Here is an 18,048-nt window from a genome sequence, read left to right as displayed (position 1 = left end):
AGAAACGGTTATTGTAGAGGAGATAATGGGAGAGAAAAGTGGGTTGTGGGTTATATTTTTATTAATTTTTTTAATAAAAATATATTTTGTAAATGTCATAACTGTCCTTATGATTTAATTAATTCTCAAAGTTTATTAATTTTTTAGGGTCATTTCTGTCAAAATTTAAAATTTTGGCTAACAAACCCTCTTCTCTTAATAATAGTATAGATATGGTGGTACTGGTACCAATACCTCTAGTCTTTGACTATTGATTTCTGATGATATCTATTTTTTTTTTTAAAAAAAAAACCTTATAAATTGTTCATTTGTGCTAAATGTTGGAAACCCTTCAAGATAAATTGAAAAATTTGAAAATTAAAACTGAGATCTCAATTCTCTTGTTCTTTTTTTTTTTTTTCCTTTTTCTTTAAATTACACTAGCAACCTCTCACATGCTATGCATGTGGTGAAACAGTTATTGCAGAGAGAATAAAATAGAAAGAGAATTTTGGTTTTGAATTTTTTATCTCTTATTTATTTTATTAAAATGTATTTTATAATTGTCATAATTGTCTTTATAGCTAAACTGATTTCTAACAACTTATTTTAATGTTAAATAATTTTCGTAAAAGATTACAGTTCTAACCGACAAGCCCATATTCTCTTAACAATAGTATTGATAATTGTTGCTGTTTTTTTTTTTTTTAAATAAAGAATTGATAACAAGCTAGAGTCTAACTGTTGTTGCTGTCGTTGTTGTTGAGAGTCCCACCTACATCAGACATCTATCTTTATTTTTCTTCATTTTATTTTTATTACTTATCCTCTCTCTCTCTTTTTTTTTTTTTTTTGAAAATTTAAAAGAATGCATAATAAGTGGAATACAATCCACTTAACAAAGAAGACTTCCCTCCTCACGAAGTATTTCACCTACCGCATAAAATATTAAGGAGCCAAACACGGCGTGAATTTACCCTCGGCGGTGAATTTCGACACGTCCAACAAAAAGAACCTCTCCGCCCCAAAACGACGTAGCATCATCAGGGGCTCGTGGGCTGGTTGTGGCGCGAGCGAAAAGTCCAGGCAGTTAACGTTAACGCTTGCGTCTGGCGAAGTCAGTTTCTTCTGGACAAAAAAACACGTGTTTCGGGAACGCGCTTCAGTGCCGCCACGTTTGGTCGATGTTCACAAGAAGAAGAGAAAGCGAATCTAAGACGGGGGATTGGGAAATGGGGCAAGGAGTTGAAAGTACGGAACTGCCCCCCTGTCTTGAATGCCCACCAGATTCACACGTGTCGTGTCGTGTCGTGTCGAAGTCTCTGACCTTTTCAGTTGGGGGGTGGTGATGATGAGGGGGTCTGGCTGGTTGTGGATTTTTATTGCTCTTTTGAGAGGACAGAGGGTTGGGTTAGATCAGCAATGGATTCGGTTTTGGATTTGTTGGAGCAAATTCTGAAATTACTATTCCTGAATTGATGGTTGGGTGTAGGACAGACAAAGGCAATGACTTCATAACTAGTACATTTTTTCTTTTTAACTACCCGAAATTGGTGTAACCCAGAGAAGAATAAGGTTACAACCAAAAAAAAAAAAAAAACTCAATAAGGTAAACTTTGGTCATGCAAACCGAATTCCCAACTCGTGCGGCCTGTCATTTTAGTGAAAGATAGATGTTCAAAGGTTGTGAATTCATGTTGCCAAGTTTTACTCACTAAATTTCTAGTGTTAATATTGCTATATTTGATTTTTTTTTTTTTTTTAATAAAGGGCTAGTGCGATTGCTCTCAAGCCTTGATTAATGAAACTATCAAATACCCCTAGGACATGAAGCCTAAACCCCTTATTACAATAAGCATTTAGAGTATGTCCTGAAATAATATCAAGAATCTCTACAAAGTACATGGATTCAAACAAGCATCAACTAGCAAAGAGTGCTCTACTGGCTGCTCTATTTACTTTGGCATAGCTGTGACATAACGGAAAGATGACTTGATTATGTAACTCGATTACAACGTAGCATAATTACCAATTGCACAGCTTTTCTATGATATCCAACGTAGCTGTATTTGATTATTGATGTTCAAAGGTTGTTGAGATTGTTGAGTTTATGTTTCCAAGTTTTACTCTTTTTGGTGTTATTTTGTTGTTTGGTTACTCATGACTAACTCAATCAGCGTTGTATCGCTTTACTTCTTAATTTTTTTATTTCTGTGGGTATTGTTTGCTCACCAATAACACATTTCAAATTTAGCAGATACTTTCTCATGCGAGAAATTAAGCACTTGACACGTGCTTCTTAAAATCACTTTCAAATACTCTTAAAACTCAAGACATATTATATATTTTTTACAGTTATTTTATATTTATAACTAATTTTCCTTTTCTTTACTAGTTCAAAAACGCTTTCTGACCCACTCAAAAACAATCATAAACGAGCTTTATGTTTTGGGTTCAAAATGAGACACAATATTTTACACAAATTTTTACATATCTTATGACCCATTAGATTTAAAAATATTTAACGGTCTAGATTTGTTGTTTGAATGATGTCAACACAACACTAAATGATGTGAAAAATGACATGGCATTGCATATAACAAAATCAAAATTCGGGGAAAACTGTTATGATCGGAATTGTACACGATCCAAAAAAAAAAAAAAAAGAAGAATTGCAGAAGAACAAGGATGAGAAGAACAAACGGCAAAAGAAGAAATAAAAAAGAAAGAGAAGAAACTAGGGTGATGTTTGTTACATGGGATTGGATGTGATTGGATGGGCTTATCTAATATAACAAGGATTATCCCTTGTTTGGTGTGACCCGGGACTCATTTAAATGAGACTCTAGAGTCCCAAAAACGGAGTCAACCCCTTCTTCCAGAGTGACACCAAAACTCATCGGACTGTGGAAGCTTCCTTCTTCGCTTCAACCTCGCCTCGTCATTCTCACCTCTTTACTTGCAATTCTTCTCCATCTGAGCATCTGGATCTTTTGGGTTTTCAATTTCTTGTCATCAATTCCTTATTTCTTATCATTGTCTGGGTTTCTGGTTCTTCGATGGTGCTCTCTCTCTCTCTCTCTCTCTGCAATTTCATGGAGGTACCAATGCTTTGTGGGTTTCCAGCAAAGGACGAGTTGCTGAAACACTAGAAATTGACCTCCGTCTTGCGATCCAGATTTCCAGCAAAGGACGAGTCCCAGCAAAGGCCGTCTTGCTAATTTGAGTAGGAATTGGAATGGTTAGATGGTTTCGAGAGAAATTGAGAATGCCCAGAACGTTTGAAGAGGGTTTTGCAACCGGAGGAAGAATTGAAGAGTTTGAGGAAGAATTGAAGAGTTTTGCCCAGAAATTGGTTGCAAGAATTGAAGAGTTTGAGATAGAACCAATTCAATTCCAGGTATGGAAGAGGGTTTTGCAATTTGTGTTTGATTTGCTTGCTTCTATTGTTGAGCAAACCTAATTTTGTTGTGAATTGTGAGGATTGTGCATATGATTCATGGATGATTGTGCATATGATTAATTAGTTGCTTCTGTGTTCTTTCTTGCTGCTCCTTAGTCCTAGACAGTGCCAAACATGATTCATGGCTTATTATAGCATAACCCAAGTTAAAGGAGTCCAGGACTCTTGTAGAAATTAAGGTCGGGAGTGATAGTCCGGTGAAACAAACATAGCCTAGGGGTGCTAATGGATCAACTATGAAATAGGGTTCATAGCTCTATAATCACCAAACATGATTACGGCCGAATGCAATTCAATCAAGTGGTATAAAACAATCAATTAACATATTCAGATTCTACACATGGAAAAACAGAAGATATAGTGGAGGAACACAACAACATGAATATCAATTCGAACTTGAATGTATTGAATGAATAGCCAAGTTCGAATTGATAAATCGATACAAAGGCAATACATTCAAGTGGAGGAACTCATTAGTTTCTGGGCTATTCATCGAACTTAAACAAATTAAATTGCCATGGGAAACATGTATGATTGCCTAGTTCATACATCGATATGATTTGAATTTGAATGTATGATTGCCATGTTTATGTTTTCTGCTCTTCCTTTTTTCTTTTTTCTTTCTTTCTTTTAGCGTTTGTTCTGTTGCTCGTCCTTTTTCTTCCGCTATTCTTCTTCTTCTTTTCATTTGGTCGTGTATAGTTTTTGATAAGAACAATATTCCCCAGATTTTGATTTTGTTTTTACTATTTAATAAAGAAAAGTTTAACCTATTATAATATTTGATATGATCAGTCATGTCATTTTTCACATCACTTTGTATTGTGTTGATATCATTTAGACAACAAATTTAGGTCCTTAAACGCTTTTAAATCTAACAGCTCACAAGATTTGTAAAAATTTATGTAAAATATGATGTCCTATGATCCGGACCCTTATGTTTTGCATTGTTTCACTATATCTTTTTTTTTTTTTTTTTGAGTTGAAAAGATCATCAATTATACAATTCGGCAAGCAGTATAATAATGATTTGCCCGTTAGAGCTGTCAGAAAAAGCCAATACATAAAGCACACAAAACTAGCACACCCCTCACACGAGCATACTACTAAGTACACCTTTAGCGCACCCACCTTTTTTTTATTAAGCCCAAAAACAATAAACAGAGCTACCCCAAGAACAAATAAAATTAAGGATTAAATTTTGTTTAGTCCCTATACTCTGACCCTTTTTTCGTTTCAATCCCTGACATTCTCAATTAATCTGAAAAGTCCCTGAGGTCACAATTTCCGTCTGATAGGTCCTCACCGTTAAGATTCTGTTAAATTGAGCTGTTAAGTTGCTGATGTGGCCATCCAAGCCACGCCACCTCAGCAATTTGCTTGCCATGTAACCTGTAAAATAACCAATATACCCCTTCTGCATTTTCCCCCATTCTTCACCAAGTTTTACAAAGCAAGACAACTGTACTGAAAATTTTTGGTCAACCCTAAGCATAAACAATAAGATTACACCCAGTTAAAATAGAGACAATCTAGTGGCCAAATTTTTTTTTTTTTTTTTCCTTCAACAAATAGACAAATTTCCCAAAACAAACACCAAGTAACGAACGCATAATATCATGCTCTTTCTAAGGACAATGACCATAAATCACTTCAGATTTGTCAGAGGAAGAAAGGAAAAAAGAAAAAAGGGAACAAAACAATTTTGCTCCAGAGACTGATAACATTGACACCAGCTTTGGTAGTTCCTACAACAAAAATTCCCTCCAAAGTGATTGAAATTTTCACAGTGATTTCATGGAGAAAAAACAAAGACTCGAAAATCAGCTGCTCCCTTCAAAGTAATATAAACATCTCTACAATTGTGGCTTTGAAATTTTCATATAACTAAACCTCTGTCAAGTTATATGCTTATTTACCAAACGAAATTTTTTTATGAAATCACCAAGAGCCATTTTATCAACACGGACAAATGGATAGTTGATCACATATAGAACACCAGTTTTTGAAAATTACCATCAATGGTAGCATGTGTAATAGATAGAATACAAAGAACACTGGGTATTCAAGCTTAAGGTCAGTGTCAAGAGTGAAATAGCAAAGAATCACTTATTGAACATTTTGTCTAGAATAGATAGAACTCTGTATCATCTAAAGCATAAGATAACAGGAGAAATTGGACCTTCAGTTCAAGACATCAAGTTGCCGCCTCAAACTGCTTCAACATGTCACAATGTGGTGTTTCGCGTACAAATCCCCTCCGAAGACGGCATGAAGTTGAGAAGCAAAATAAGTAGCACAAGCAGCACAGTCCGAGCATTTAACCCACTAGAGCCATACTCAGCAGACCTCGGGCCTTGTTCTTATCCGGATGAACCTTCAAACACAGCTTCCTATAAGCTTTTCGAACATCTTCAACACTACAACTCCTCTCCATCCCCAAAATCTCACAATAATCCTTCTTCTTCTTCAATTGCCTCACAATCGTAGCTTGCTTCTCCGTATACCCACTTGCTGACCCAAACCCAACATGGACAGCCCGTCGACGGTTTTAATGCCATCTAAAGTCGGCGAAGGATCAAAGTCTTTCTCAACCGACGATAACATATCGTCGATCGGTAACGACGGATCAAAACGACGAGCTTTAGACAAAAACTTTACGGCACAGCTGCAATCTCCGCTGTCCAAAGCTTCTTTCCCAATTCTAAAACATTTCAAGGCGTCGTTTTGTTTCCGTCCATCTCAAATCTCTGAGAGACACGAACCCAAATCAATCCCAAAATACACAAAAACTAAGGCAAAGAAGAATAAAAATTGAAAGTTGATTTGAGTAAAGAAACGAAATTTAACCCAAAATTGGGGAAACTGAACTTACTGATGAGATGGATATGAAGGAGGCCTCTTCTGGGTATTGATCTTTTTCTGGAGATTCTGATCGAATCACTGTGATTTCATGGAGTCACAGTGATTCGATCATGGGCCTCTCTTGGTCTCGCAGATACAAACTGCTCAGCATGGTGAAGAAGCACTCGGGCTTCTTAGCAAAGACAGTCGTTGGCGCCGACGACGCCTCCGATGTCGAAATGGACCGCCGGTTGAGGCACAACGTCTTGGATTTGTACTTCGTTCGCTCACACAAATCGAGAATTGCAGAACGATGGAGAAGATCGATATAGGTCTCAATCTGGGTGTCGAGGCTGGAGGCGAGGCGGAGGCGGAGTATTTGGGGTTGATCATTTGAGAAAGGAGGGAGACAAACAGAAGGAGAGAGGAGGGAGATAAACAGAAGGAGAAGACAGAGATGGGGAAGAAGAAGAGATAAACAGAATAATAAAGGGCATGGATAGTATGGACATTTCGCAATTGAAAAGGCTGAGTTGGCGTTGACTTTAATGCCACGTCAGCCTACAAACGGAGCAATTGGACGGAGTGTACCAATTAAATGGAAATTGTGATATTAAGGACTTTTCAGATTAAATGAGAATGTCAGGGACTGAAACGAGGACAACGTCAGAGTACAGGGACTAAACAAAATTTAATCCTAAAATTAATCAAGAAGCAACTTGTCTCTTATCGATCTTCTCCTCTCAAAAAAAGAAAAAAGCAGGCTCATTATCTTTTCGTACAAAAGGAAGAATGCTCATTATGAAAATAAGACTAAAAATAAAAACAAAAAACCCAGGATCCAAAAAATCCACCCCAGGCCCAACAACTATTCTCCCATGAAACCCTAGCATCAAAGTAGCTGCCCCACTCATCGAGAACACCGTCAGCACTGCCGTCACTGCCCCCATAGCCCATTTCAGAGCATGACAAAGTTGGTTCTAGTTTCGGCAGGGAAATCGTACTCCACCACCATCGCTCAAACCCAATCTCAGTCCAACTTCAATGATCGCCGCCACCTAAGAAGGACTGGAATTACCTTTGATATCATCATCCTCGACCGCCGAAGTAGCAAATCGATGACCACCCCAATTTTGCCAGAGTTTGCTATTATCGCTGCAACCCGCAAAGCCCCAAACACCGATCCCCGCCCTCGCAGCCATCAAACTTTGTTTCACTATATCTAGTTATGCTTAAGGCTATAATTTTGCTCATTTATTAATGAAATGCTTTTTGAGGGATTATACACACACACACACATACATATATCAAAGTTTGTAATTTGATTTTTTTCTTTTTTAACTAAATATAGTTGTGTTCGTATGCTCAATAACTGAGCAAGAAAATTATGTTCAACAACTCTTGGATGTACATTTAATGGTGAAAAATAAAACAACTGAAACTTAAAAATAATTCTTTCCACCATTGAATCTAAATTTAAGGGTAGTTGAACATAATTTTTTTCTCAGATTACTATCACTAAATAATCGTTAAAAAAACATAAATTCATTCTTCTTCTTTTCTTGGCAAAAAAACATGGAGAGGTTCTATCAACTTGTTTTTATGTCCCCAACCAACAAGCAGGCCTAATTGTCACAAAAACTCGGAGCAAAGTTGTATGCTTGTATTGATGTGTGTGCGCTAATTGCTAAAGTCTACAATAGTCCAGAGTCCAGACCAAATAAAAAGATGGGCTACAATAGAACTGGTCCATGCTACATAGGGTTAGTTTGGGATTGCTGTGACTTTAAAAAAAAACTGTTGCTGCTGTGTTTTGAGAATAATCAGCTGTGAATTAAAACAGTTTCGTATTTGGTAAATAATATTTTTAAAAGTGTTGTTAGTACATAAAATTATTGCAGAGCCTGTTTTGATCCACAACAACTTCTAAAAGTAACATCTGGGCTGCTTCTAAAATCTGCTGCCAGAGACCTATAATTTTCAATTGAAGCTGCTTTTTATTTATTTACCAAACATAATAAAATCTAAAATTTTGAACAAAAGCTGATTTTTTTTAAAGTGAAGCAAACCCAAACGGGGCCATAGTCTTATCATTGTAGATATGTAGGTTAAGGCGGAGAAGTGGGCGAAAAATGAAGCCCAATTAAAATCTAGTAATACTTAGTATAATAAATGGATTAAATTAGTGGTCCATATATCTGTAATCCGGTAGATGTAGATATTGATTTGGATTCATAAACTCTCTTTTTTTTCCTCCCTTTTCAGAAAAGATACACTTCAACTTTTCTCATGGTCTTAAATATCCACTTGTTTTGTATCAATATCTGTAATCGTATCTGTATTCAAAAAAAATTCCGGCGAGGTCACAAAAGATACTATCACTAGCAACAAAAGCTACGCTGGTGAGATTTCCGGCGAGGTCACAAAAGCTACTATCACCAGCAACAAAAGCTACTATCACAAACAAAAGCTACGCTGGTGTGATTTCCAACGAGGTCACAAAAGCTACTGTCACCAGCTTGCTGTTGTCACCGTAACAAAAAAATACTCTCACCAGCAAAAAATGGCTACTGTCACCATCACCAGCAACAAAAGCTGTTCTCACCATCACCAAAAGCTACTATCAAGCAAAACAAAAACTATACTAACCAACACCAAAACCTACTCTCACAAAAACCAAAAGCTACTACCAATAGAAAAAAAGCTACTCTCACGAAATTATTCATATTGACATATCTAGTCAATCCCACCAGCTTAATCACTTGCTAATCAAAGAAACAAATATTCCAGTATCAATCTTTCTCTTTCAAGGTCAGAACAAGTAGCTTTCTCTTCAAGGTCAGATCAAGTAGCTTTCTGTGCATAGAACATGGAGAAATCACCCAACATATGCTCAACAATATACTCAAATTCACACCAAAAAACGACGTCATTCGAGAGAGGGGCTTACGAGACGGAGGATAGCTCTCTGACCAAACGGCGGATTCGAACCAGACCTCGCCGTAATCTCTCAGATCACCTAGCCGTAATCGTCGTCGAACCAATGGTTCGATCTCACCTGAACAAATGCCCTTGAACCCGCTCCTCCACCTCCTTGTCCACACCTTGGAAAACGTTGTCTCCGGCGGAGATCACAGCGCTGGGAACTTAGAGAAAGACCATTGGTCGCCTGTTAAACATCATTTTTGTGTCACTCCAGATCGCCGGAGCCTAGCTCCAAATCCACGACCTCAACTCGCATACCAGATCCACGACCCGCGCTCGCATACCAGATCTTGTGGACGACAAGGATGACGATCTGGTCGCAACGGAAGATGGAGGAGACTCTGACCGTGGTCGATGAAGCCATTCCCTCCGGTGACGCACACCTCCTCCGGCCAGGCCCGCATCAGAAATCTCGACAATGAATTCAAACTGTGGAGAGGCTTAATCACTCTCTCCCAGCAGGCCGACGACCAATTCGAACAGTGGAGAGGCTCGATCACTCTCTCTCGGTGATAGTTAGCTCCGGTGGTCCAAGAGCTCCTGAGAAAGGTTGGTGGTTACAGGTATGGGGGAGAGAGGGAGGGAGGGAGAGAGAGAGAGGGTTTGTTTTGTTTGTAGAGGGGCACAATTGTCATAGATGAAATAACTTGAAGATGGAAGTGGCCTGATGTGTACAATAAAACTTTGGTGGCCTTATGGTTAATTAAAGTTTCAAAGTGACACTTACGAGTCATTTTCTAAAAACTTGATTCATCCATATGTGATTTAACTCACAATCATTATTTGTATTCGTTTGAGTATCCGTATTTGTATCTCAAAATGCAAACCCTAACTCTTCTATTCGTCTTTACATACAAATCTACTCCTTACCAGAATAGAAAACAAAATAAAATAACAAAAAATTGCATGGTATTTCCTTGTAGTACCCGGTTACCTTGAAGCCCAAGTAATAGCATAAGATACTTACCATGCCATAAAACTATAATCACCATAATTCCACGTAATACCTACCATAAGAAGTAGATACTTACCATGATCACCACCTGATCCTCCTTGAAGCCCGAGGATTGCTTTTTCGTTACTTGCTCTCCACGTCCTCATCAACCGCCAAGGTCGGATAACCGACTAAACCTCTCTCAAACTCTATATAAGCCACCACGCTGTAAATATTGAAGCAGCCCTAATTGAAGAAGCCCTCTTCCATTGTAAGACGAGATGAAGGTGGTTGCTGCCTATTTGCTTGCTGTTCTGGGAGGGAACACCAGTCCCTCTGCTGATGATGTGAAGAAGATTCTCGGATCGGTTGGAGCCGATGCCGATAGCGATAGGATCGAGTTGCTGTTGTCTCAATTAAAAGGAAAAGATGTCGCCGAGGTAGTTGCCTCCGGAAGAGAGAAGTTGGCATCTGTGCCTTCTGGTGGCGCAGTTGCTGGTGTCGCACCCGCAGCCGGCACCGCTGGTGCTGCAGCTACTGCTGCTGGCGAGCAGAAGAAGGAAGAGAAGGTTGAAGACGAAGAGGAAGAAGATGATGCAGATATTGGTGGTCTCTTTGGCGACGACGACTAAAAGATCACTCATAAGCTAGAACTTGTTAATGGATGTGTTTGAGGTTTCGCGGTGCAAGTACTGCGTTTGATTTATCTATTTCTAAAATTGTTTGTTTAGATTTTGAAGTGTTGTAAGACATGGTTTTCTTTATTACTTTCGGGTTTTTGTTATTAGAGTTTATATTTCAAATTGATCTACGTCTTACTCTCCTTATGAATAGGTTGCAATTCATTCTTTATAAACCTACTGCAAAAGATAACCCTGATGCTTGTATAAAGCAAACCTCATCAATGCCCAAAATCCAAAGTCACAAACGGTTCAGAATTAATCAAAAAGAGAGGCATAATTACCTTATATTGGACTCAACGATCACAATTGAAGGATATCTCATCCTTGTCAGCGTACTGCCGTAGCCATTGTAATTGTTTTGTTTGTTTGTAATATTGGTGGTGTATATAGTTCAAACTGGCACTATTAACCTATGAACATGCCGCTTCATAATAAATGTGTTTGGAGATCGAGTAGTCTCTCCTGACATAGCACTAACGACCGAAGCAATTACCATTGCAATTTTCTTTCAGAAAAGGTCTTCTTCTCCATCACAGCAGGTGAAGATCTTGATCAACCTCTCTGATGGTAGAGAGGTTGATCAGAGACCATGCTCTAGATGGTAGAGACATCGCCTTAAACCAAAATCTACTGAGATTCATGACCCCTATACCTGGGGCCCAGACCCAAACCCAAACCCAAACCTCAAGTGTGGCGGTTGTTGCGTGTCCAACACTCCAAACCTGCCTCACAACCTAGATCCAACTCCAACACCCAGCAAAGCCTCGCTGAAGGTTCAAACAAGATTTTCAGGCATCAGGACGCTGCGTTGATTCAGCTGGATCCAACAAGCGCGAAGCCATCATGGATCCAAGCCCGAAGCCTTGTTATTATTAGACCCCAGCCCCAAACCTTCGCCAGTTCGCCTGGATCCAAAGTAGGCCATGCCTTCCTCACAACGGGCACCAACGAGATCTTAAACGAGGTATGAGATCCTTGATAGAGCGACGACAAGCACTAGTAGAGAAGGGCAGCGGCTCTTGCTGCATAGGGTTTTTTTTCTTCACTCTGAATTATTTTGAATTAAAACAAACAAATATAAAAAAAAAAAAATTAGGGTATTAAAGAAGAAAACCTAGTCACTTCAAAAAAAAAAACCTAGTTTATGGTAATGTGATGTTTGTCATATATCTCTACTACTATAAAGAGAAGCCTAACTTTAGTGTCATAGGCTTAACCAAAATTTTGAAACACCTAAAATTATTTAATAAATTATCATATCAGTATTTTTTTTATTTTTAAAGGTTAAAAAATGTAAAACATATTTTTATTTTTAATTGTTAGATAAACATAAAATGAAAACAAACAAAATTAAATGAACAATCACAGTATGGGTTATGGCAAAGGCAATCTTCTCTTTGGTCGTCTGGAGGGTCGTTCCTGTTCTGGAGTTGGGTCAGCAGAAAAAGTCTGGCTGTGGCATAGACAATCATCCTTGGTCTTCTAGTGGGTCGGGCCTGTCTGGTTTCGGGTCGGAGGCGATGGCGATTTGGAGCAGTAGTGGATTGACGGTGTTGACATTAAGGTGGTGACGATGTTGGGTTTACTTTAGTCCCAGGTCTGACAACCCAGCAATTCACTTTGGTCGGGTTCGAAGTCACAACGAGTGTAGGCTTGGTCGATCAAAGGTAGGTCCAGTGGACTCTGGGTGGCGAGTTAGTGTTGACAAAGTTGAGTGTCAAGGATTCACTGTTCCTGTGTATGTTGTCTTTGCCATATAGTCGTTGTGCAAGTTTTCTCTTAGTCTTGTTTAAGTCTGTAGTTGTCATTTTGTGAAACGCGATGGCACCAAGATTGCTCACCGTTTGGGCGGTTTGGCAAAATGGCTTTGTTTGGAGTCGGGGCCTTTTGGGTCTTTCAATCAGTCTTTATAGAGTATTAGAGTTCCAGTGTGAAGTCTAGTAGCTATTTCTATGTTAGAGATGTTGCCCAAAACTCGTTGTAACCAGTTCATTATTAATGAAGTTCTTCTTTGATCAAAAAAAAAAAAAAACAATCACAGTATCACACGTTACTCTCTTCAATTATTCTTGTAAACACGCGAGTTAAAGGCTAGTCATTTTTAATTGAACCAAAACTACATATGTAATTTGGTTCAAACATTGATAATAAGATCATCCATTATATTTCTACGATTGATACTTGATAGTACTGTAGAGCTTTCCTTAAAAAAATAAAATAAAAAAATAAAACTTCTTATCTTGCCATTTACTTAATACACCTCCGAAAACATGACAATAATAAGGTGACAAAGTATTCAACAATTTTCAATTGAATGCATCCAAACAACATTTTTTTTTCTTTCTGTTACGGGTGGAGCAGGTTCATAGTATTAATGAAACCAATCAAAGGTCGGAATAGTACATACACCAATACATGAAACACAAGCACATACTTTTACATTGGTACATAAACTACTCCTTAGACAATAAAGCTCCAAGTCTAAGCTAAACAAATTCACTTCGCCTTCGAAGGAAACATATAGACTGCTACTTGTGCCTACCAAGCACGTAGTTGTGGTACGAAACACATGTAACACTTCTAAGAAGACTCAGAGAAGAACTTCAATGATGATAGACCAGAAAAACTTGAATAGTTTGTCACCTAAACTAGAAAAAAGAAAACATACAAAATGCATAGGCCGAGTTGAAGCCTACTACCATTCCCTAAAAATAAAGGGAATTATTGAAAAGAAAACCTAATCTATTGAAAAGGGCAAGGCAACAGCCCAAGCAAGGCCTAGTCCAAGCAGACCCAACCTAGCCCTGCCTTAGCCCTCTGTGCAGATCCTTGAAGAGCACCCAAGTCCGCCACCACCGCCATCAAAGAACGAGGAGCTGCTCCACCCCCACCTCGATGTCACTAACAGAGCAACGCACTGTTGCCACTGCCTGGAACATCCCCTCCCACGCGTGCCTGACGCTGAATCAAAACCACTGCACCCATCTTCACTTACCTCAGAGCAGTCTAACAGAACTAAATCGGAGCACCACTGTCTAGTCTCCGAGCCGAGCCAACTTGAGAACCATCACCCGTCTAGCATAAGCAAATGACAGTAGTACGATCAAGGTTGACATTGCTGCCGGCCACCACCGGACGAGTCTCGATTGGAAATCTCGATTGGAAATGGCGAAACGGCTAGGGCACAGATAGGTAGAGGTAGGCAGCTAGGGTACATTAAGCTAGCCAAAGAAAATCGCCTCCAAACAACATTGTTTAAGTGACTCTCGCTAAATATTGAGCTTTGAGCATCCACTCAAATAGTACGTTTTAAGTTTTGTTGTCTCTCCATATCTCTCTCGTGCATAGCTCATCAGTATGATCACGTCAATCCTACCTTGACGATCAGAACACATCTATACAAGTATACATCCTTGTTTGCCCGACTATCTAATTAAGGCATCAATTGAGCGTACAACAACCATAACGAGGAGGATTTGCTTTTTGGGTCGTGCAACCTTGCCCGTATTTTTGTTAGCTAAGGTGAAATTGGATATTAAAACTTTCCAAAATTAGGAAGGAGTTATTAAGCGTGGTGTTTATATATATATATATATACATACGGATCCGTTCGAGAGCGGACGTCCGCAACCCAGAAAAAGTGCGGACGTCTCTGCTCCGGCCTCGATCAAGCGGCGACGGCGCGGCGCGGCTTGCGGGAGGGATGCTGGGGGTCGTGCGGAGGGGTCTGCGGACCGATGGAGTCGCCAGCGACGGTTCTGCTGTGCTGCACAGAACCTGCAACTGCAGGTGAGGTGGCTGCCCAGAAACCGGCAAGCCCGACCTCCTCCGACCTCGAACTCCGCCCAGAAGAGGTCTGGGACACCTTCGGCCTCCCTTCGGCCAGCCGGCGCCGCCTGGAAGCCGCCTGCTGCATTGACGTCCGCACTTTAGCGACAGTGCGGACGTCCGCCCTTGATCGGGCCTCTATATATATATATATATATATATATATTTTTTTTTTTTTTTTCTTCTTTTTAAACTTTTAAAGAGGATCAAATGATTTCACTCCTACCCCCATGGTGACTCGAACCCATGACCTGGAGCAACCCGTGAAGTTTATATATATATATATTTTTTTTTTTGAAGTGGGCCTGGTGCGGCTGCCCTCAAGCCTTGATTAATGAAATTGCAGAATATAAGGGGGGGACATAGAGCCTGAACCCCAAATGACAATAAGCATAGAGAGAACATCCTAGATTAAAACCCGGATTCTCCACAAAATCTATGTATTCTAACAAGCACCAATTAGCAAAGAGTGCACAAATGGCTATTCTATTTGCTTTGACATAGCGGTGACATACCGGAAAGAGAACTCTATTACGAAGAAGCATAATTACCTGCTTTAGCACAACTTTCCCACTATGTTGCCGCACGGAAATAAATCCGGCGACACTCAATTTCATCCTGCCACTAGGAGGTTGCGTCCATTTGATCAAACAAATAGCTCGCCGCATCGCTAGGCCAGACAAGGCACACAGAGTGTGCATACCGGGACCAAGCCCACGTCGCCCTACCCAAAAAAGGTTGGGACTTATTGCTGGCATAAAGCCACTTCTTACTAAAAGTAAATAATAATTAGACAAAACAGAAAAGGAAAAGTAAAGTAGGCCAAGGGGCAAAGCCCAGACCACGTTATCAACCGGCCCAAACCCAAGGTTTTCATCACAGAGGCCATGACGCCACGCGCAGGCGAGAAGCTCCCACGCCGTGCCACCACCGGCAGCAGCATCACCATCCCTTAACGCCCTCCCGCTTGAACTGCCGCCCCTCCCCAGATAGGATCCGGACCACCTAGACGAAATCGGATCCGTCTGATCCGATCGTAGCCACCAGACCATCAGACAACGCCGTCCGGTTCTGGATCCACGCCAAACAGATCGTCCGCCAAACAGACCGTCCGACGATCTCCGATCCCACCAAACAGATCGTCCGCGCTCCTCCCTGGAATTCTGCGACACCAGCCCCACCGACCAGCCTTCTATTCGCCGCTGCCTCTCTGCGTCAGAGACTCCACGAGCCCAGAGTTGCGACGCCGTCACCCTGCAAACCTTCCTTCGACTGGACCACACAACATAGGACACAACGTCCCTTCTGGCCTGTCCGACGACGCCGCCGCGAGGGCGTGCCGTCGGACCAGGCAAGCACTCCTAAGGGAAGACCAGACACCTAGGGTTTAGAGAGAGAGAGAGGCACTTATTCTAACAGATTTGATATACACCGGACAATCCTCGGGTCCAAATCCCGTGAAGTTTATATATAATTTCTCATAAACTCTAACTTAAGCTATTGAAGTACTCACAGACTCTTAAACAACTAGCACACTGATTTGGGCTTATTTGTGTATTCTGATAAGCAATTATGGTTTGCAAGACAAAGCAATTCAGGGATTTTGGAGTTGGAAGCATCGCACTACTTGGAAGATTAGATGAGATACTCTTCTTGTTGACATTAATATTTGGTAGGTCGACCATTAGATTAGTATTCCATTTAATCATTCTACTTGAAAAACAAAATTATCTTCCAGAAGAAGCAACAGTATTAATACATGAATTCCTTTCACATTGCGACCGGCCGTCAGAAAGTCTTTAACCGGTCGAATCTCGTTAGTCTGCGCCAAACGAAGAATGTTCGTTGCTTCAAATCTGGTGCAGGATTGGCGGAGATATGAGATCAAAATTTATATTCCCAGTATTTTATTACATGAAATGATTTTCAGGTCAATAATGACAATTTCGTCCAAGTTGAAAATTTTGGTGTCATGTCAAGTTGGGACTCAAGACTAATCGAAATCAAAGGGAAAGTCAAGGGTTCAATGTCGTTCACAAATTTGAAGAGGGTAATTCAGAGATATATTGTATAATTTGAAGAGTGATTGCATTAATAATGAATAAAGTTAAAGTCATGCATACACTATATATGAGCCTCGTTTGTTTATGCTCTAGATAGAACTCACCATTTACAAATACCTTATACTTCTCTTTACAATGAAGAGCGACAAAAGCAAGGTTATAGACTAACAAAACACGACAGAAAAATCGTTTACGAATGAGAGTCACAAGTACATTTTAATTTTTTTTTTTTATAGAAAACAGAAAATTTGGTAAAAACAATCTCTTTTCCCTTAGGCATATGTACTTCTCCAATTGGCTTCCTTTTTTGCGCTTAATGGTTTGTTCCTTCAAGCAATATGATCCTTAATCACTGGTATAAACATTCTTTTGCAGAAGACAATGTTTTGGAATTCATCTAAGATATTGGAATGTGTCCCGGTCACATCGATCTCTATTTCAGTTCTCTAACAATGATTCGTAATTTTAGGCTTAACAGTGCGATCCTATGATGGAATCCACTATAACCTTAACGTAACATAGGACTCTCTCTAAACCAACTGAACTCAACTTAGACCTCGTTTGGTTCACGGAAATGAAAGTAATTCCTTTACGGTGCGTTTGGATGAGAAAATTATAAAATCCGTAGGAATTTATAAATGATGAAATCTTTAACTCCATCAATCTAAAATTCCATTAATTGCAATTTCTGTTGTTTGGTTGCATCTATTTAGGATTTGAAATGTCTAATAAATTAAGAAAGTTTAAAACAAATAAAAAGATAAAATAGAAAAACATCTTGTTTTGGAAATAAAAATTGAATACTGCAAAGGAATTAGTAAATGACACCTATTTTGGTGGAAATTGAAGTGAAGAATTTAAATAATAAATTCCTTCGTTTTTTTCCACAGAGAAATTTAAAATTTCCAATCTGATAATGCCAAACGAGGGAATTGGCTTTTAGGAATTATGAAATCCTCACTTTCAATTAAATTTCATCATTTTTTCCCTCATCCAAACACTCTTATATTTCCCATGGGAAGAGAAATGAAATTTCTCAACAACTTTCCATTCCGATGTTTGGTAACATAAGGAAAGTTATCAGGAAAATTGTTAAAAAGTTGGTAAATAATGTAATAAAAAAATATGTTGTGAGTAATAAATGCAAGAAAAGAAAGGGGGGAAAGTGATTCATTTGGGGTCTGGAATGAACCATTTTCCCCCTTATTTTCTTTTTTTCCAGGAAATGATTTCATTTCCTTTTGCATCCCAAACACAGGAAATGAACAA

The 18,048-nt window shown here is 39.4% G+C and overlaps 1 protein-coding gene and 1 long non-coding RNA gene across 2 annotated transcripts; one reads left to right on the top strand and one right to left on the bottom strand.

Annotated features, from left to right (window-relative positions):
* Window positions 1-5,444: 5,444 nt before the first annotated feature.
* LOC133732034 (uncharacterized) lies at window positions 5,445-7,009 on the bottom strand. The gene is made up of 2 exons (XR_009856912.1): window positions 6,318-7,009; window positions 5,445-6,192 (listed from the first exon to the last, which is right to left on the bottom strand). It is a non-coding gene; the product is annotated as an uncharacterized LOC133732034 (long non-coding RNA).
* A 3,457-nt stretch (window positions 7,010-10,466) lies between these two features.
* LOC133734550 (large ribosomal subunit protein P2-like) lies at window positions 10,467-10,986 on the top strand. Its single transcript, XM_062162178.1, has one exon. The coding sequence runs from the start codon at window positions 10,487-10,489 to the stop codon at window positions 10,835-10,837; it is 351 nt and encodes a 116-aa protein (XP_062018162.1). The 5' UTR covers window positions 10,467-10,486; the 3' UTR covers window positions 10,838-10,986.
* The last annotated feature ends 7,062 nt before the right edge of the window (window positions 10,987-18,048 follow it).

Source organism: Rosa rugosa, chromosome 2, assembly GCF_958449725.1.
Source record: "Rosa rugosa chromosome 2, drRosRugo1.1, whole genome shotgun sequence".
In the NCBI taxonomy this organism is placed as follows: Eukaryota; Viridiplantae; Streptophyta; class Magnoliopsida; order Rosales; family Rosaceae; genus Rosa; species Rosa rugosa.
This window is presented reverse-complemented; position numbering and strand designations above follow the sequence as displayed.

What these genes read in the sequence shown, in the direction of transcription:
- LOC133734550 (XM_062162178.1), top strand. Translation starts at nt 10,487, where the DNA reads ATGAAGGTGGTTGCTGCCTATTTGCTTGCTGTTCTGGGAGGGAACACC.